Genomic DNA, 21,136 nt, shown 5'->3' on the forward strand with positions numbered 1-21,136 from the left:
AAAAAATGTGTCAAAAAAGATTCATGACATTATAATGTACAGTCACCAATTTTGTTTTGTATGTTTTTTTACATTACATAAGTAAATATCCATTGAGTATGGTATGACTTTGTTTCCTGTAAATTCACACATTCTATTTTGCAAATATAGATTTGTTTTTAAAAATATAAAATAAATTAAAAAACTTCTTGAAAAGAATGCATATGTTTTGTTTTAATTCCATAAGTAGTTTTTGTGGTGAAAGCAGAAAATTATAAATAAATGAAGCCAGTTCAGTTTTACTACAGTATGCCATGAAAATATTTGAATCAATTTCTAGATATTGATAATGCAACACAAATTGTGCAGGAGGAGTCCAACTGAACTATATCCTCTTCCCCCCCAGAAAAAAAAAAACTTTTCTGACATTGAAAATTGTCCATTTTTATCAGCTTTGTGTGTGAATAAATGTAGGTAGGGTCCTCGTTCTTCCAACTCCAACTTACTGAGCTGAGTGAGCTCATTCCATTCACTTCCATCTTCGTACTCGTTAAATGTAATGGTCTTTGAGTGTAATTATGGGATTGTGGGTGAGGGCAGAAACTGGTCAATGAGTCCCACCTGCCTTCACCAGTGGGCTTTAAAACAGGTGTGTGGCTGTCACTGGGAAAAAGATTTAACTGAGTAGTTTATGGCCGTGGCTTTGTGAATGCTGGTTCCGTGTTTGAGCTGCTTTAAAATAACTGTTTTTGTACTTTTCCTCCTTCCGTTTGTTTGGCGAGTGGTGCATTGAACAGCGCCGTTATGCAAATGCCATAACAGAACAAATATGTCCTCATAACAGGACACACAAACTGATGAAAACAATAATAGGGCTTAAACATATGCATTCTGAATAATACATCTGAATGCTATATTACCATTAATGGTGTTTGTTCAGATGGTGTCCCTGCGCTTTTCCAAAACACTGAATCCAGGATTTTATGTGTGAACAAAGACTCCCTGATGGGGGATCTATTTGTCCCTGCTCTTTCCGGGAGGCAAATAAATACTTTGGATTTTTGAAATTTTCTTCACTTTTTGCTGTTAATTCACAAGCATGTAAATGCTCAAAGGCTCAGTTGGTATTTTTCTTCTATTCAGATAGTAGGCTTCTTGTCTAAAAGGAAATGCATGAATTCTGCCTTAAAAACAGGGTTCTCACACTGAGAAGGCTCTTATCTCACTGGGAATTGTGAAGACTCTGAAAGACAACATGGCGGTCGGTTATCTGATCCTGAACATCTGCTGTTGTTCGTAAAATCCCCTCGGATTAAGATCACTTGAATTAAAGACAGCAGTCACAAGCACAGTAGCTCTCCTTTGGTGGTTTAATCGGTGTCATCATTATCCTGCATGTCAAACTTCAGCAAGTGGTCAAACTCCTTCACATGTCAGTTAAAAACAAAGCAATTGCCCCTATATAGTGTGTGGACCATCCAGTTCACCTGCGCATACACGGTCAGGGGTAAGTAAGTTTCAGTGCTGCTCTGTTCTAGACAGCACAGAAAGATGGTCACCACCAGTGTTATGTCTGAGCCATTGAAAGTTTGAAGTCTCTCATCTCTTCATTCTCCTTTCTCTTTCAATACTCTACCTGCAGAGGATGTGACAGGAAGACTTTGAATGATCCAGTGCAGTGAAGCAGGACATTAATCATTTAATAAGATTACGGGAGAAGTGCAGGAAGAGGCTGGGAGGGGAGAACCATGCTGTTCAGGGAGGAGTCCGCCATGATGAAGCCCTGCTCGCACCCCCTAGCAGAGCCCCGTGGGGATCCATCACTTCCCTCTAAAGGGAACGTTGGACCATCACACAATGGTTACCATGGTCGCCAAACTGGTCTATTATCTGCATCTCAGGTATGGCCAGACTGGATGATGTCTGCATCACTGTGCAGCCTATTGCATCTAAGAGCCCAATGTCAATATCACACATAGACATGTCTGACATTGGGAGCACACAATTAACAACTGTTGTAATCTGAAATGAAATATAAAGTGATCTCACTTTGTGACTTTGTCATACCGTATTCTGTGAGCTGGGAGACTTCTCTTAAAAATCAAACTGTATTATTCATCAGTTAATTTTGCTATTTAGATTACAGGTCAAGTTTACTATTTTAAGATAAATATTCTGAAAGAAATGTGTTTAATAGAATTCATAAACATAACCAGATACTGACCTTTTTTTAAATTGTATAAGCAATGCTTTGTAAGTGAAATATTATATTCCCTGTATGTAACCCAAAACAAAACAAAAGAAAGAAACCCAAGCATTTTACATATATAGCAGCATTTTTTAACGTGGAGTGCATTCCAAAATTAAATATTGTAATATCAGTCCTCTGGAGGTGTGGAATCTATTGTGGTGTGGATCCCGTAGAGATAAATCAAACAGAAACAACAACAGCAGCAGCAACAACAAAACACATCCTCTGTATTTTCCAGAGGTTACAGGAAGCCAAGCAGTGACACCTTGGTCCTGTCTGGGTTTAGTTTCACTCCATTCTTCAGGCTGATGGTGTGGATTTCATCCTGCAGGATCTCAGTGTCCACACTTGGGTGTGGAAATACGAAATTAGACGTCAATGGTCAATATCAGATTTATACCCTGTGAATAATCAGATTTTCAGATGCAGAACATTAATTACCTTGTGAGGAGATACTCTTTATCAAATACAAATGGTCAAGATCAACGGCCTACAGTATCTGCTAAACCATGGATTAGGAAAGATAAGAATGATTGTATTTTATCCCTTAATTGGTCATGACCTTCTAAATTGGGATTTCACATTCCAAGAGCAGTAAAATTGCATGTCATATTTATTCTTAATTTTGCATTAAAATTTTAAAGGTGCCATAAACAACCTACAAATTTAGAAATTATGTTAATGGAGAAAAGCCCTGTGGTTCATAGTTCAAATGGAATTCCTACTGTCCTTGATATGAAGCTGATATTCTGTGGTTGTCATGTTGGAAAAAATCAATTCTATTTGACTGTTTTCTGACCATACGACATTATAAAAATAGCCCCTTGATAAAGCATTATGTGTAAAAAAGAAATAGCCAAACAAACAAGAAACATTGGGAAAGCCATGTGTACATCAGTGTACATCACCAATGTTTGTGCTTTTCAACAGATGAGATCAAAGACAGAACTGCAAGGTTTCTTATCGTTATAGGTTTTCCCTACCTGGATAACTTCATGTAGGCTATGTTTAAACAGGCATTAATAAGCCTATGACTGAACCATAAACCACATTAAATTTAGACATAAACTACCAACTTCTTATACTTTTATTAATTAAAGGATGTATAAACCTGTCAAGCGGTTCAAATTAATCTTAAGAGACGCTGGGATCCTGTAAAAATACTAGACGTTCACTGTAAGTCACATGTCAATTAGACTCGTTTACAGTCGTACATGCTTCGATTAGCATTGGCTTTTATTGATGCTTAACAATTGATTCTTAAAATACAGGTCGGCCTCTTGTTTCAAGGTTTTCTTTCCCAGACAAGCCACGCGTGATATGGCGTACTCTGGCATTTGGGTGATGATTATTAAAAATCGGTCGTGGCCTATCTTGCGTTCCCATCTATGGCGTCAGGCAACCCCATCCTCAAGCACTTATATCCGCAGCGGCGCTGTGCTCGCTCGGTAGCTCCGTGTCGGCTGAAAAGACTGTCTTTACGTTAATATATAACGATAGTGTAGGTATTTACTCTGTGTGCAATGGACATGGAAGCTTCTTTATTTTATAATACATGTTACATCCTTACACTGTCACAGCAACTGTACACTCAGTCCATGGCGTAAATAAACAATCCAAATCATAGCGAAAATACCACTCCAATTTATTATTTTTTTATTTAAATGCGGTGTGAAACTTAAAATACAATTTACTTTTTAGCCAATATACTATGTGCATAGAAACAGAACAAGCCACGTAGAAGCAGTGTCTGGCAGGAGGTCCAGCCGTTACACACTAAATATGTATTTCCCCCTGCTGAACGCCAACAGCTGGAAAAACCTAAGCAAAAGCCATTTGATGTAATACGCTTTTGTGCATCTTCAACAAAGGGATACTGTACACTTGATAGACACAGAAATTCCTAATAATGAACAGCAGAGGGCACTATGGAGTGAGGTCGGCATTGGCGGAACTCCCCTGGTCGATATGGCCATTCCCTATCAAATGACAAAGTCATCAAGCATGTTAGAACTGGGCTGAGAAGTTTCCATACGCCGCCTTTGAAATGCTTTCCTACCCGACACAGAATTTTCAGTTAGGACCGCTCATATCGTGTGACACAATTTACATTGTGCGTTTACTGACGCTAAAGATCCTGTCTGATTTCCGTGATATATTCAAGAAAGCACAGAAGCAAACATGCGATGCGGCGTTATTCTTAAATGATTAATGCTTCGTGCATGGCAAAACTGCAGCGTAGATGAAAAATGGCGTGCCGAGGCATTAGCATAAGATCACTGAATCGAGCACGAATCAGCCGTGGCTGATAATAAGCTCTTCGTTATAACCTGTCCTCTGGTTATGTGCGAATTCTTTTTTAACATAGAAAAAGTCTTAGACATGATCTATTTCCATACAAATACAGAAACTTTAAAAGCGTTAACGCTGTTAAATCATGGCAAATATGCTGTTCGGCCGTTAACAATATAATGATGCCGAACCGTTTGTAGGCTATTTGCTTTCAATAGTCCTAAAAAACCAAAAACGATCTATTCCAGCTCCGTGTTTGACAAGGACAATATAAAGGATTAAAAACAAATCAACACCAAAACAGGAGAACACAAATTGGTCTGACATATTTTGTTGTTTTTCAGCCATGCATAAATAGTTATCACAATCAGGAGTAGTATCTAAATGATTTTTTATATCTGCTTAAGACATTATAAACACTAGGACCGTGTAAGTAATAAACACGCGTGGGCCTACATACACAATGACATCAACTGCGTTGTGCAATGCCTAACTCTGCTGGCGGTACCCCACTAATACTCCTAAGGGAGAGAGAAACAGTGGGGTTGAACACGATGTAAACTGTAACACCTATCAGTGCATACGTTGCGGCAAATAATCTTTATTTCCTTTAGGTATAACTCGATGCTGTTGTCTGACCTAAATAAAATCCGCTCGTTCTGTGTACTGTAGCTATTCCAAAAGACTTTGTCATAGCCGGCTCCGCCCGTGTTACACAGCTGAGCGGAGCGTTGGGAGGAGCTATAAGATAATGGTTATTCATGTTGCTAAGAAAGGGAAGAACTCCAGTAGCACGAACCTCTCGGCGATTCGAAGTTACCCACTAACTTCAGTGATAATGCGGCGCGCAACATGAGTCGGCAGCAGGACGCGAAGGGAGTTGTCCTAACCGGGTACATCAGCAACAGCGAAGCTTTGCTAGCGCCGAGTATAAATTGCGATGACGATGTTGAATCTTCATCTACGAGGTGAGACACTTGCCGACATCCACCACCCGAGCGTTTGGTTACAAGCACCGTTGGTAGTTTTTAAGTGCAAAGGTCTGCGCTGTCGTTGCCTCGCATGACTGGCAGTTGCTGTTGGTGCTTACCACCAGACACAATTACTGCACTGGGTTTATGGGTGGTGGTTTGATACTGAATGACCTGTCGTGATCTGTCGTGGATGAAGTAAAAAATGTAGACACATGTATTTCATTTAGGGTTATGCTGACGTAAAATAAACGTTTAAGTAAACTAGAACATTCAAGATGAATGCTATTGCGATATTATTGTATACAATATGACTAATGCATCAGCTAAATACAATCGTATGACATAAACTTTGTTCCGTAAATGAACAGTAGCTCAGAATTTCAGTAGGTGTAGCCGTCACAGCCTTGGACCTGAGAACCTAGTAGCCTAACTGAAATTGCATTTGCATCCATGTTGCCTCTTTGCTTGGGTTGTAAGGTAAACAGCCAAAAACAACGGCTGTCATAAACTGCATACAAACTTCTTGACGATATTGTAAAATATACCGTCTTGTTTTAAACTGGATGTTAAGTTGCCTGACGAACAGTAGTCGCCATCTGTAATTTTAAGGGTGTTTTGCAGGCAGGGGATTCCAGGAATGAATAGAGGTGTCAGCGATCACCACCTGTGCCTGGAACTCCCCAGTGACCAGTCGAAGTTGGTCAAGTGCTGCCAGGGTTGTTTTGGCTACCCTGTGCAAGGGTCTGTAGCTTTGTGGATGCATGGTGTGACTGCTGTTTCACTTGCCTGGCCCGTGCCTGACGGTAAACCCGTAAATCAGCATTCTGTGGATTAACGATGTTTACCTATGCAAACGCAAAGTTGAAGTCGTGAGATAGCAAACTGATCTGCATTCATATAAATAATAGTGTGAGTTTTTGCTACGGTTTTGGTTTCTGCCTGAGAACTTGTTTAATTGTTTACTAGATTGAACTTCCCAGTTCGTTCCTGATGTTTTCTCTCTACTGTGGAAACGTCAAAATGCGTGAACTGGTATAGTAGTTTGGCGCGGCACAGGTGAGGAGGGAACACAGGTTTGCCTCCACTCGCACCGTGGAGTACAGCTTTGTATTCTTACCGTATGCTCACATTAACATCATCTGCCATGGTCAAGTTTTAGGTTTCGGATCAGCCCTAGCTGTTTGTCAACATTTTATCCCAAACAAGTGATATATTGCCTCATTCTGTTTCATATCTTTCTATTCATATCAATATGAAACGATGTGGTTTTAATCATGCAGAAGCATTGCATGGGATTTGCGTATACCAAAGCAAGTGTGCATTGTTACATCCTGATATTGGCTCCATGCTGTGGATGCACGAGTGTAAGGTTTTGTGTCAGGTGAGCTTTCTTTTTCAGTTTTCTGAAGTAATTTTTATGTGTTCCATTTGTGTTGCCTCAGGAGTGTGTTGATTTAACAGAGCAAATGTTAAAGAATCAGGACCGCGTTCCCTGTTACGTGTCTAAAATAATATGAAATATTATTCTGTCCCAGTTAAACATCCCCTGCATTATGTTTTTCCAGTCTGTATTACGAAGACTCTTTAGTGTGAAAGAAGGCAAAGTGCTGGCTATAAAGTTAAGATAAACTTGCTTTGCTCCTCAATGTTGATCCCATGCCTTGTGTATACAGCATTTTCTGTGAGTTGTGTGATGAGGTTGATGCTCTCAGGCCACTGTAAATAAAACAAGGCTCAGACCACCTACCTCACAATACCTCCGACAGTGTAAACATGCAGTGGAAACCCCTTCAGCCACTGCGCTGAATTAATATTTGTCAACACAGTATCCACACTGCTGTGTGTTTTTATTGCTTTTCCATTGACAGAGCATACATTTTTAAGTTGCATACTATATATATATATTGGAGATTACTTTTCCATTGTAAATATTGATTTTAAAGTGTTTTTTTTTTTTTTTTTGCTTGACTTCTCCAGTTTACAATGCATGCAGTTTGCACTTTGTTTACGTAATTAAATTCTCTGGAAGTCTTAAAGTCGTTCTTGATGTTGTTTACATTCTGGCAAAACCTAGGTCCAGAGGGGGAGGGCTAAAAACAAACACTGAGAAAATATGACGATATTTTGTCCCTCATACAGAGAGTGATTTTCAGTCTCTGACCTGTCTTGCTTTGTGTGAATTGTGTCAGGGCATGTTCCAGAGCCTGAGACAATACAACTCTGCCCATTGTGTCTCTGCCTGTCTCAGTCATGACGCAGAATCAGTGGTGCTGAACATCCCTTCCCTCATCTTATCGCTTAACTAAGCCAAGCCCGCACATGTCTGAAGAGTACACTTTTGTGTTAACTTTGCATTGAACATCTTCAATATACATTTTCCTTTGAACAGCAGACACATGCAGTGGCCATGCTAAGTCTTCAGTTTGACCCTCCATGGAAGGAAGGTGTTAGATGAATGGTTGTTGCAGGAGAAGCAACACGTGTACAGTAAATGATATCTTTGGTGTCTGTGGGGTCTTTGGGTGTGTGGAAAACAAAAATAAGCCAATCAGATATCTCTGAGAGGTTTTGTGATTGGGTGATTGATGATATCATTGCGATAGTTCTAAGGAACCCATGTGATTCCCTCCCTGCTCTGCTGCAGTATTTTGAAGTAGCATGCCGGATGCTTCTGTCCTGAGTTTAATTCCAGTGCTGATGGAGATGCGGATCAGAAGAGTGTCTGTGTATTTGGCGCACAGCGGTGTAGACCTTGGTCCACCATGTTGTGTCAGGAGGCCTGGGCTGAGAGTGGGAGCCACAGGGCTGCTTGTCTTAGGGTCCGTATTGCATTTCACTCCTTTGTTTGAATAGGCAAAATTATCAGGCGCAGCAGCAGGGAGAGCTAAGGGCCCATTTTTTCCTTTTCGTCCTTTGTGCCAGACGTCCGTCACCCTGGGATTGTACAAGGTAGCTGACCTTTTAGATTTGAATGAACCCACTGTGAAACAACATTGTGTTGTGTACATTAAAGGTCTACTTGACTTTCCTTGTCCTCCAGAGAAGCCACCTTCAAATCAGTGCAAAATTTGCTTTTGACCATGCCAGAAATGGAGAAGTAGTGTTTGCCTTTCTGTTTGCAGATGGTGTATTTTACATATGGGCCTTGTTCTTGGTGTTTGTATGTATTTAACCTGTTTATATAGCTACTTTTAACTCATCTAGATTGAATGCTTTCATTTAGTTCATCTGAGAAAAGCATCATTAAAAAGTTGTCTGAATTTTCAACAGATTCTGGAAGAAGATCTAAAGGATCATGGACACATGCATAAAGCTAGCTGTTTTAATCACAGTGTATGAGCCTGTAAAGCTCTGGAAAGATACTCTTCATTGCTGATATTTTTAGTACTGAAGTCTTCCTCTGGGTGATTGTCATGTGACTGGTGATGTGGTTGATTACAGTTTCAGCTGTGGAGTTCTCCCTCAGCAAAGCACTCTAAATCAGACAGTTTGGACAATATAGATCCATAATACAGTAGCTTCACCCTAAATTTTCATAAGACTTTTGCCTATAATTTGTCAATAGCAAGGGCATATAGTATAAAAATATGAATGTTGTGTTTTTTCTCAACATCTGGAAACTGGTTCTGCTATTCCTTCACTGTACCCTGTGGTCAGGCATAAACGTCATCATTTGTTTCTGTTGGTATTCTTTTAGACTGGTAAATGTATTATACCAGAAAATGTGTTTGCTGAAGCTTTTATTAAAGGTGTCAAATTCAACTCTCTCCTTAAAAGTGGAAATGATGTTCTGTGGATTCCAAGACCTATTTGTAGAATACGCAGTAGGCCCAGACTCAGTGTAACCACATGGTGTTTGCAAAGCATTTAAGCAAATTTTACTTTTTTAAAAATTCTTAAACTGTTTTTTTTTCATGACTGTTAGAAACAGCTGAACTCAGTGTTTCAGTTAATCCGAACTTTTATTTAAATAAAGATTGCAGTATAAAATTAAAGGAAAAGCACACTGCAGTTAGGGTGTGTCTATACGAGTGCTATGCAGTATTTGTGTGTTTATGTGTGTACACGCTCATTAGTGTGTTTTCCAGTCATGTGTTTGCAAAAGGTGAGAGATGCTGTTTTGATTCAATGTAAATGAGCATTGCAATGACAGTACAAGTCTATGAAAGTTAGGATTGACTGCTAAGCCACTCCCCCCTCACAAGCTCTACACTGAAAAGGTGTTTTGTTTATCCTGTCCTAAAAATGTCAGCTGTTATTGACACCCCATGTGTTTCCTGTGACTCACAGCTCAGGACACTCATCTTACACAGTCAATGGCCTGTGAGGGAGACTCGGTATAGAACATTGTTTTATGTGTCTGTTTCTTTGTAGTGCCGCAGCCCTGAGTTTAGTCATACGTTCAATGAAATATACAGCCAGGGGCCTTGAGTACAGGCAGTCTAATTACAGTACACGCTCACGAAATGGTATCCTGATATCTTTTGTTCCATTGTACCCACTGGCAGCCCTCTGGGGAAAGCCATATGTTCAGGTTGTGAGGGTTTGGTAGGCTGTTGTGCACAGACTGTGAGTGTTGGCTGTGTCATCACAGGGGGCTGCATTTGCTCCTTAAAAAAGTGGAGGAGTGTTCCTCCTTGAGTCTAGACTGACCCAGATTGACTGAGGACTGTTTGAAGTGCGTAAGCAGGAATCATTTGGGAGTGTGGAACTGCTGAGGTTTCAAGATTTATTTTTTACCCCATTCAGACCTCTGTAACCAACAGACCAGCAGTGCGGTGGGGGTGTGAATGCCAGGGCTATGTGATGTCCGTGGAGAACAGGGTCTCAAAACACTCTCACACTCACAAACACACTCACACACTTATACACACAGACGCATTGCTTACACTCTGTGGCAAACTCTAAACCCTCTCTACCACCAAACCAGCAATGGTGAGTTATTTTAAAACATCACCATGGCAATTTTTAATGATTTAATATAATGCTGCCAGCAGTGATCAGTAGAGTAACAGAGCTGAGGGCGACCAGGTCGAAAAAAAGCTAAGGGGTCAACCCCTCTCTGCGGCTCCAAGCCATTGTCTGACAAATAATATTAACTTGGTGAAAGTCACGAAAATGTATTTCATACCCATCACATTGACTTGTAAAAGATCACAGCATGTACTGGCGAGATCAAGATAACTGAGTGAATGATCTTGGTGAGCCTGTCTCTGGTGGAGCCTCTGTAGCTACCAGAGTTTACCCAGTGGTGCTGGGATCAAGTCTTAAGTGGGGAGTGTGGGTTAATGAAGGAGCGTCAAGAGTGACTAGTGCTCTTGAGGCTGGTGTTGAATGTAGTAATGGTGACTGTTCACTCCTACAAGGGTTCATGCTTTCATTCCCCCCATCCCCTTTTCTTTTCAGTTTACTGTAAAATGCATCAGTGTAATCAACAATACAAGAAGCACATGTACTCTTTTAGCAGTGCAGTTTGAAGGAGACAAATAGTTGAATATGATTACATATCCTCTTATGGCAAATGCTGTTAACTAATTAACACTAGACTACCACTGAGCCTGCATGTCACAGATATTATATCCCCTGTTTTATTATCCAAGAAGTTAAATTTCTGTTTTGCTAGTTTTACATTCTTTTCAGTGTATTTATTTTCATCCATTAGTGAATGCACAAAATGCTAAGCAAAGTGCTTTTACTGGCCACTGTATGTATGGTATTTACATTCAAATTGTGCAAGTATGATACGTGATTGGAAAAACATATTAATATTAAGTCACTGTGTTTGTGTTTGTATCCTTTTACTATAAGTCTCATAATAAACAGTTATTTTTTTATTGGGAATGTGATTTCTCATGTCAGAATGCAGGGGAAAGTGGCTTTAGTCACCATCACCTGTAAGCTTTTAGTCACTGAAAGGTGATAAACGTCTGAAAGGAAGTGATGATAATACATTACTGCGTTATGAGTGTGCTTCATTCTAGTTATTATTAGGGTTTCATTTTAAATAAACCTCAGCAATGCGTTATTTGCTGTCATCGTAGTTTATTAATAGTTATTATTGCTGTTTTAAATCTTGCAGCCGCAGGATGGGACACTACAGCGTCCAGAGCCGCTCCAGAAATGCGCCAGCGAAGCCGCCGTACAACCGCTGCAACTCGCAGGACTCCCTGGACGAGCTGTCCATGGACGACTACTGGACAGAGGTGGAGAACATCCACCAGAGCGGCGACACTGAGCCACAGGAGGAGGTGCAGCTGAAGGTGCCAGACGGTATGGGCGTGCCAGGTGTACCAGTGCGTTTTTGGGGCGTATCGGGGCATACTGTGTGAATTGGGGTCTAGGGGTTTTATGGGGGTCTACAGGTTGTGCGATGTGTTTGGGCCCTACTAGGGTCTGCCAGTTGTATTTTTGGTCTGGGTGTGTAGGGCTTAGTAGGTATACCTGGGCTTAATGTGAAATTGGAGATCCCTCTGTATAGAGAAGGAGAAGTGTGGGTATGCTATACTTGTCTCCTGGGGTGTTTGGAGGTGAATGCTCTCGCTGGAGAATAATTAGGGCTTATTTTCAGACACCAGCACATGAAGTGTTGTGTTACACGGACATGTTTCTTTTCATGTTCTTTGATGCTAAAAGACAATGGCCATTCGTTTCTCAGGAAGCCCCTATAAATAGCCAGACAGATGTGAATAGTTCACAGAATAAATGAATTGTCATATTGAGACAACACACTTAGTAACTTAACAGTAACCTCCTTAGTTTTTACTGTTCATGCCAAACCAAAATTCTTTTGGAGCTGCTGTAACATGGCTGTTGTTTTTTATGTGTGTATCTGTTTTTATTTAGCATGCACATCATCTGTATGTGTGTCTGTAACACCAATACTCTCTCCTCTGTGTAAGACATTGCGTGTAGACTTTGTGTGTGTGTGTGTGTGTGTGTGTGTGTGTGTGTGTGTGTGTGTGTGTATCTGTCTGTCTCTGTGTGTTGGTGTGTGTGTGTGTGTTTGCGTGTGTGTGTGTGTGTGTGTGTGTGTGTGTGTGTGTGTGTGTGGATGTGTCTATGTGTGTGTGTTTGTGTGTGTGTGTGTGTGTGTGTGTGTGTGTGTGTGTCTGTCTCTGTGTGTGTGTGTGTGTCTGTCTCTGTGTGTGGGTGCAACTCGGGGACCCTGTCCTGTGTCTGTGTGCATGTGCGTATGCGCACGTGTGCGGTCCCCCGCCACGGTGTAAGACACCGTCCCCCCGTTGTGCCTGCAGAAGGGGAGCAGGAGGAGGCGTGGCTGACGGAGGCCGGGCTGGCGACCCTGTTCGACGTGTCGGCGTCGGACCCGGACGACAGCATGGCGCTGCTGTCCACGCTGACACGCACGCAGGCGGCTGCTGTGGAGAGGCGGGTGGAGACCCTGTGTCAGACTCTGCGCAAGAAGAACAGGCAGCACCACGTGCCGGACGTGCGCGACATCTTCAAGCTGCCGGGCCCGCAGGGGGCAAAGGTGGCCCCCCCCTCACCCCCCACCCCGCCTTCCCCATCTGCGCGCCCCCCTCCCCGTGTGCACATTTCAAAGTTCAAATGGACCGTGGTCCCACCTCTGTAGGGCCCACCATTTACTGCTTTTACTACAAAGCATTCCTAAAACCCTGTCATAAACCCACCCCTACTAGTTAATGTTTTTAATAATTACGGGTACAGATTTTCTGTTAATGGACATGGAGATGGTAGGTAATGGTTTACCAAGGAACGATGAGTTTATGCTAAACTGAATTTTTCTGGTTTAGAGTGAAAAAACTGAGGTATGCCCTGGAATAACACAGTAACCACACTTTTTTGTGATAGCATCTTATTGGAAACAATGGAGTCAGCTTGAGGGGGATTCAGTGTGCGTGTAACCTGTTAAAGACTAAGAATGCAGCAAGATATACACTCAGCACAGGGTCATCTAGTCTGTCACAGACAAACAAGAAAACAAAATGGCTACACATTAATCTTACCTGTGGTATTGTTTTTTTTTCCAGAACACCCCTCACTTTTGATAAAACTGTAAATGCATTGAAAGCAGGGACACGAATAGAATTCAGACATAACGCGAGCCGTGGTGCATGTGGTGCATATTTGTGTCACAAATGTGGAGAATGATTTGAGGCATTTTGTTTTTCAGCGTGATCCTGACACACTGCCTGCACAGAGAAGTGAGAATGGAAAAGGGGATGTTGCGTCAGCTGGTATGTGTGGCAAATCTTAACTTGCCCTGAAAAAGGAGTCTTTTTGCAGAGTTACACATACCGACTTCTGTGCAACCGGAGCTTCACAACGACTGTTGCCAAAACCCATCCTGTGTTTTTCAGGCTGGGTTATGAACTCTTTTTAGAGTCTGTACAATGTATGAAATTCCAGTACGTAAGACGGTGTATTGTACTGTCGTATTCTGTATTGTTTCACATTGTTTGTTCCTTGTTTATTACCCATAGCTCCAAGGTACTTCTTTAAGAAAGGGAGTTTAGGAAGTGATCTAGACTGAATTTACAGAGGGGGCTCTGGGCCCTCTTGGGAAGTGCAGCTTAGCATTGGCACGAGCAGGAAGCAGGAAAGTGGGGCTGCTCAGATTTAGCCTGACCTTTACGTGGTGAACTCAAAGGAACCCTGCACTCCTTTGTCCATTCAGACTCTGCTCTGCTCGTTAAAGGAGTGTCGCAAGGGCCAAAAGCATGCCCTGACCCGTACTGCCCATTGTGTCTGATTCACAGCTGGAACAGCCCTCCATGTTAGCCAGCAGGGGTGTATAACTCAAGAAACCTGAGGGGTGGTCACTGTGCGCTCCTAGGTGACAGCATAGTATAATAATTTCCCACAGTGCTGAGTACAGCTATTACTCCATGGACTTTAACACACTGGCTTCATAAATAGCCAGTGCTAAGATTTTTAATCAGTCGATCTGTTTCACCGGGCCTAGATTGAATAACATACCGTCGCGGTCACACCAGAGCTTTAGGTCAGAGTTTGCTGTAAAATTCCTGTGCCATATTTGTGTCTGTGCAGATCACGCAGGCAGCGCCAGTGGGAATAGGGCGAGCCCCGGGGACCAGGGGGGGCCAGAGTCGGAGACAGACATCAACCTGGAGGTGTCCTTCTCAGAACAGGCCCTCAGTTACAGGGAGGGGTCAAAGGGCAGCGAGGCCCAGACTGACACAGATGACAAGCTGCCTGTGAGTTTTATTAAACATTAACACATGCGCAGATTTGCAGGGCCTGCCATTCAGGGCAAAGTTTACCCTGGACGTGAGTGATAGCGGCATATCAGGAAGTAGCATTCTGCGCTGTGTTTGGCCGCTGTGCTGTACTGTATGACAATGGAATTCCACATTTTTTTGTCGCCCTTTGGCAATTGAAGCTGTGACTTCATGTATTCATGTGTATTTGTACTGTAGTGCTTAAAAATGTTATTCAGATTTGAATGGCTCATGTGACAGGCAATTCATCATTCAGCAAAGACAGTTTTTTTTTTTTTTTAACTGCACATGACTAAGCGGGAAGATGTTATGTAAAGTACAGAAGGAGAGCTGAATAGTTATTTTAATATCTGCAAATGAACAGATTTTCCACTGTAGAAAAATCATTGTTCCTGATATTGGGGAGACCTCCATGTTGATTTTCTTTGAATTTTTAGTGTTTTGAGTGACATCTGGTGGTGTTGTACAGCACTGCGTATTGTGCCATTTCCTGTGTGTATTAGTATGTGCTAAGCATTCCTTCTGTTCTACATTCATTTCACAGAATTTCAAACTGTGCAGGGACAAAACTGGTATGACAAAGGTGGGAGATCTCTCCCCCCAGGACATGAAGAAGGTCCGTCGCCTGGTACTGATTGAAATGACTGCTCTATTTGACACTGCAGGGATCGATCTCAAGACCCACAAGGCAGTCAAACTCAAAGTGAGAGGTGGGTCGGTTAGTCACATGCTTAATTAAAAAGCGACATGAAGGGCTTTTTGAAATGAATGACGTTACATAGTTTCAGGATATTAAATGACGCTAATGAGAGTATATTGTATGTGTTTGGGCAGAATCGGGTCTGTTTGGGGTTCCTCTGGCTACCCTCTTGGAGCAGGATCAGAGGAGAATGCCAGGGGCCAAGGTGCCTCTAATATTACAAAGGGTGAGAACCAACAGACTGAACTAACTAAAATTCCTCTTTTGTCAATGTCTGCATTCTCTTTGTGTTTTAAGCTTTCTTTAAGCTATATAATGAAAACCCAAATAACAAGTCTTGACACAGACAGTGGTATGATAAAGGTATAAAAGTGAAATTTATATGATGTCTATTATATGTCATTTTTAAGAGCATTTCTGTTTCACAGCTAATAAATCACATAGAGGAAGAAGGCCTGAACACAGAGGGCCTCCTACGGATACCTGGAGCGGCCACAAGAGTCAAGGTCAGTTTTTCCACAGAGGAATCTAAAACTTGTGTGATGTTGCGAGCACACATCAGACATGCTGTGTTCAGTGTTAGAACTGTTTCCTAGACACGTTGTAATGTGGTAATGCTGAGGTTTTTGGTAATGGACAGGTGTAATGATGTGGCACAGTGACGTCTCTGTTTCCGCTCTGCGCCAGGCGGTATGCCAGGAGCTGGAGGCTAAGTTCTATGAGGGCCTGTTCCCCTGGGAGAGCCTGAAACAGCACGACGCTGCCAGTGTGCTCAAACTGTTCATCAGAGAGCTGCCACACCCACTTCTGACTGTGGAGTACTTGAGCGCCTTCATCTCTGTCCTAAGTGAGTGTGGCACACACACAAACATACACACACACACTTGCATATGTGCATGTCTTACATGGTTTTGGGGAGCCAGATTTTTTTGTGTACAGTATTTTGTATTATGTTTTACTCAGAACTTGGAAGCATGTTTTCTGGAGTAACTGTGGCAAATGTACCTTTTGTCTGAAAGCACATTTAATACAGCAAGTGGTAATTTCTCTTTGTTTTGTACAGAACTGCCCACTAAAAAGCAGCAGCTCCAGGCCCTGAACCTGCTGGTCTTGCTGCTACCAGAGTCGAGCCGTGATACACTCAAGGTAGACTTTCCTCATAAGGTCTCTACACTGCATGCCTCATAATATTATTGGATATCCACCAGCATACTCAAGACTCGAGTCTTATAGAGCAAGTGAGCTGCATATCTGAAACATGAATCAGTAATCCACAGCTGATAACCCCCAAGTCCCTTTTGCCTTGCCTGAAGTGCTTTGTCAAGTAGCCTTTGATGTCACCGCTCCTGTTGCAGGCTTTGATGGAGTTCTTCCAAAGGGTGATTGACCACAAGGAACAGAACAAGATGACACTGAACAATGTCGCCGTGGTGATGGCTCCCAACATCTTCATGTTCAAGGGCTTCCGTAGCAAGATTAGCGAGCAGCAGGAGTTCACCATGGCGACGGGGACTGCCAACATCGTTCGCCTGCTCATCCGATACCAGAACCTGCTCTGGACGGTACACTGAGAGACTGTGTCATGGCTGATCTTGAATATGTGTCAAATTTACTATTATATCACTATTATGTAGAATTTTAGTGGCTGTTACTTTGGTGATTTGTGGTGGTACGGTTATGAGTTCATAATGACTGTTTTCATTCCAACTTTGCATCTGTTTGTTTTCCCAAAATCCAAATCCAAAAAAAAGATCCCAAAATTCATCATGAACCAAGTGAGGAAACAAAACATGGAAAACCAGAAGAAGATGAGCCGAGAGCGAGCGATGAAAAAGCTGCTGAAGAAGATGGCGTACGACCGCGAGAAGTCTGAGAAACAGGAGAAGAACACAGCAGAGGTGAGCACTGACACAGCAAGAGGGTGTGTGTGTGTGTGTGTGTGTGTGTGTGTGTGTGTGTGTGTGTGTGAGTGTGTGTGTGTGTGTGTGTGTGTGTGAGTGAGTGAGTGAGTGAGTGTGTGTGTGTGTGTGTGTGTGTGTGTGTGTGTGTGTGTGTGTGTGTGTGTGTGTGTGTGTGAGTGAGTGAGTGAGTGAGTGAGTGAGTGAGTGAGTGAGTGTGTGTGTGTGTGTGTGTGTGTGTGTGTGTGTGTGTGTGTGTGTGTGTGTGTGTGTGTGTGTGTGTGTGTGTGTGAGTGTGAGTGTGAGTGTGAGTGTGAGTGTGAGTGTGAGTGTGAGTGTGAGTGTGAGTGTGAGTGTGAGTGTGAGTGTGAGTGTGTGTGTGTGTGTGTGAGTGAGTGTGTGTGTGTGTGTGTGTGTGTGTGTGTGTGTGTGTGTGTGTGTGAGTGTGTGAGTGAGTGTGAGTGTGTGAGTGTGAGTGTGAGTGTGAGATTGCGCTGGGCCGTGGCAAGTGTGTATGTGTTCAGCAACACAACCATGCCTAAATGGTGAGCAGCCAAGCTGAATGAATCAAGCATTTAAATAAATAAATGACTCAGATCTCCAGCAGTGTTATTTTTAAAAGACATTGTGTTCCCTCTGTGACATCTAGTGGGCACATGTGGTACTGCATTTTTTCAGCTTTATTGTTTGAAAAATTACATAATAGAGGCATATGAAAAAATTACATAATGCATAATGTAAGCATATTTTGATTAATTTTCTAATGCTGAGGAATAGAGAACCAGATCCTCTTGGATCATATGATGAAGGAATGCTCTATAGGGAAATGCATTTATCCCTGCTGATGAATAGTAGAATAGTAAAACTGTCATGTAGGTGCCGAAGAGAAACAGTGATCTGTATGTGTGTGCACATCCATGCCTGTTTGTAAGATGATGATGTTATGTGTGCATATTCATGCATCTTGCATGTGTGTTCATGCCTGTGTGTGTGTGTGTGTGTGTGTGTGTCCCTTTCGTAGACGGACAGTCTGCAGGGCTTCATCAGAGTCCAGGCCCCGCAGTTCTCCAAGGTCTCCATGGCAGTCCAGGTGACTGAGGAGCTGCAGGCAGCCGATATCCTTGCCCGCTTCCTGAGTCAGGAGAGGTGAGCGCCTGACTCCCAGCATCCTTCACCACCCCCAATTTCATTTAATACACAGCTAAATGGGCATGTAAATCAGAGAGCTCTGTTTGCATTCCAAGCATGGAGGTGTTGGGGTTAGCAGTGTGGGAGAGCTGTATAATATCTTACAACAGTGGAATCAGATAATGGAATAATCAAATAATGGAATGATATTGACTTAATTGCAGGATAAGGTAAGGTCATCTCTTGGGTAAGAGAGTTATTTCTCTCAAGCCCATGACCTCCGTGCCTTTGCTGTGTTTCAGTAGCTAGTCTGCAGCATAGCTTAGCGTCTGCCCCCACCCGTGCAGGTGTTTGTAAGTCTGTGTCTGTACTGTGACTCTCCACTGATCTGGATGTGTCTGCGTCTCCTGCAGTGCTGTGTCGGCGAAGAGGGAGGACTTGTGCCTTTATGAAATAGGAGGGAACATCAGTAAGTATCGCTGAAATGGTGCACTCGGTGTTCATGCAGATCTGTACCCAGAGCTCCCTCTCTCTCAGACGCTGGCGCTTTTAAAGGCCCTTTGCTTTGGCCAGGGGGAGGTGTGGTAGAGTAGCGCAGTCATTGTATAGGAGTTGTACAGTATAGTGGTTGGGTGTCACTGTCTGTGAGATTTTGGGTTTGTCAAAAATTTGCATTCTGCCACACACTTGGTAACATCTTTGTTCTCAGAGTGTTTGTTTATTAGCATCTGTGCTTAGGTGACCATGGTGATAGAGCTGCTCTGGCATCAATCTTTAGCCTGTGGACCGTAGGATGTAAATATTAGAGTGGAAGGGTGTGTGTCGGCAGGGCATGGCTCATGGTTGTTGTCTGTTAATGCAGAGGAGCGCTGCCTAGACGAGGAGACCTACATGAAAGATCTGCTGGAGCTGAACCCCAGCGCCGAGTGGGTAATAAAGTCTGCACAGCGCTAGGCCACGTGCTGCTCCCAGCACAGCCACCCCCCCTCTGTGCTTGGAGAGGGAAAAAAAAGGGAACTCATTTTTTAATATTGTCCCGTGTCCCATTTCAAACATTTCATGGAGAAGTACAGCTGGTCTGGGAGGAAAAGGTAAGCGGTGCTTACTGCAGGCCCTCAGCAGTTTGATTAAAAACAGGCTGAGTCATGGACACACGATAGCCCATTTATATTTACATTTAAAATCAGAACTAATACTTCTCACTAGCGCCCTTGATATGAAGCCAGCCGAAGGGAAGATCCACTTCTCATATCCTCTAGTCCTTTCTGTTAATGCTCCAGAACAGCTCCATTCGACAGAACACAGAAAATCCTGTAGTTGTGGGAATTCATTTCCAACTGTAGACATGGACGCTCACTATGTAACTCACTAAATATGAAAGAACTATAGAATTTGTGGATAAGATTCCAGTTTAATGTAGTAGGGCTATTTGGCAAATAAGCTGTAGTTTACCTAACAGTTTGATTTAACCGTTATATGTAATGGGAACTAAATCTTTAAAAACTCAGGAAGTTCTTGTAAATTACCCTAGGTAAGGTGTTACGACATATCAAGCACACACCAGGGCTGTGTTCCAAATTGACTGCAGTCCATTTGGACAATGTCCGTTCGCATAGTCCCAAAAGGTTATAATAAAGTTAAAAAATCCCAATCGCAGACCGGGACGTAGCAGACGTAACTGGACATGGTGAAGGTAACGCTTCCCGCACGCAACACGTATATCTCATGTCTCATGGAAATAAATGCGATTGTGCTGCCAGGTGTATAATGGTACAGTACATAGTATACCATATACTGTATATAGTATGGTGTTTACACCATACTATATAATCACATAACGTCCTATTTCACAGAACGTATTGTGGACGTTAAGCGACACATGGCTGTACTTGCATACTTGGCTAGAATGAATTAAAGTACAGAACTTTGTGCCCGCCATGTTAAGTACAGTTTTAAAACTGCTCGAACATGAGTGTGCTTTGAAATTCATGTATGACGATGTGTCCTAATACACTAAGGAGGACTGAAAATCACAGAATGCATCAAAGCATACTTAATCATGCGTGTTGTTCCCAGATGTCCTAGAGATTTGAATCTGCTGGTTCAAATTCACACAAAAAGGCTGTGATGAAGGATTTCATATGCCTTTGGTTATGAAGAATTTTGTTGTCACAACGTACTTAACTAGAAATACTGCCTGTTTTGAAATACTTAAGTAGGTTCAGTAAATGTACATTAAGCGTCAAAGGTTATGGCATGGTGATGACATGAAGTGGATTCCAGACCTGCCCTTTTTTGGTGTGTGCTGCCAAGTTGCATACTTGGTATACTTGGAAGGACATACTATTCAGTATGAAAGTATGTAGTATTCAAGTATCTGATTTAAAATGCAGCCCCAGTCAGTGCTAATTGATAAATGCTTGTTCTGTCCAAGTAACGCCTTCCCCGGGTTTTAGTCTCTTACAGCTTTGAATGCCTTTTGTGGAAACACAGAACAAAGCTTCCTGTGTGTTAGTGAGAGTTCCAGTTCATAGATGTGTAGGTAATTTAACTAACATAATTGCCTTTGCTAAAAACAAGAATGACCTGAAAGGAGAAATGTGTTTTGCTGTACAATGAGAAGTGAAACACTGAATACAGAATGCAGAAAACACACACTAAAGGGTTTTAACACTGGCAAGTCTAATTCCTTT

At 42.4% G+C, this 21,136-nt stretch overlaps 1 protein-coding gene across 1 annotated transcript; it reads left to right on the forward strand.

Moving 5' to 3' along the window:
- The first annotated feature begins 5,150 nt into the window (after nt 1–5,150).
- Nucleotides 5,151–20,027, forward strand: arhgap18 (Rho GTPase activating protein 18). The gene is made up of 15 exons (XM_036549171.1): nt 5,151–5,490; nt 11,576–11,766; nt 12,750–12,985; nt 13,649–13,712; nt 14,527–14,693; nt 15,262–15,427; nt 15,552–15,643; nt 15,846–15,923; nt 16,105–16,264; nt 16,481–16,563; nt 16,773–16,979; nt 17,169–17,315; nt 18,337–18,461; nt 18,857–18,912; nt 19,306–20,027. The coding sequence occupies exons 1-15, from the start codon at nt 5,375–5,377 to the stop codon at nt 19,395–19,397; spliced, it is 1,980 nt and encodes a 659-aa protein (XP_036405064.1). The 5' UTR covers nt 5,151–5,374; the 3' UTR covers nt 19,398–20,027.
- The last annotated feature ends 1,109 nt before the right edge of the window (nt 20,028–21,136 follow it).

This window comes from Megalops cyprinoides, chromosome 17, assembly GCF_013368585.1.
Source record: "Megalops cyprinoides isolate fMegCyp1 chromosome 17, fMegCyp1.pri, whole genome shotgun sequence".
NCBI lineage: Eukaryota > Metazoa > Chordata > Actinopteri > Elopiformes > Megalopidae > Megalops > Megalops cyprinoides.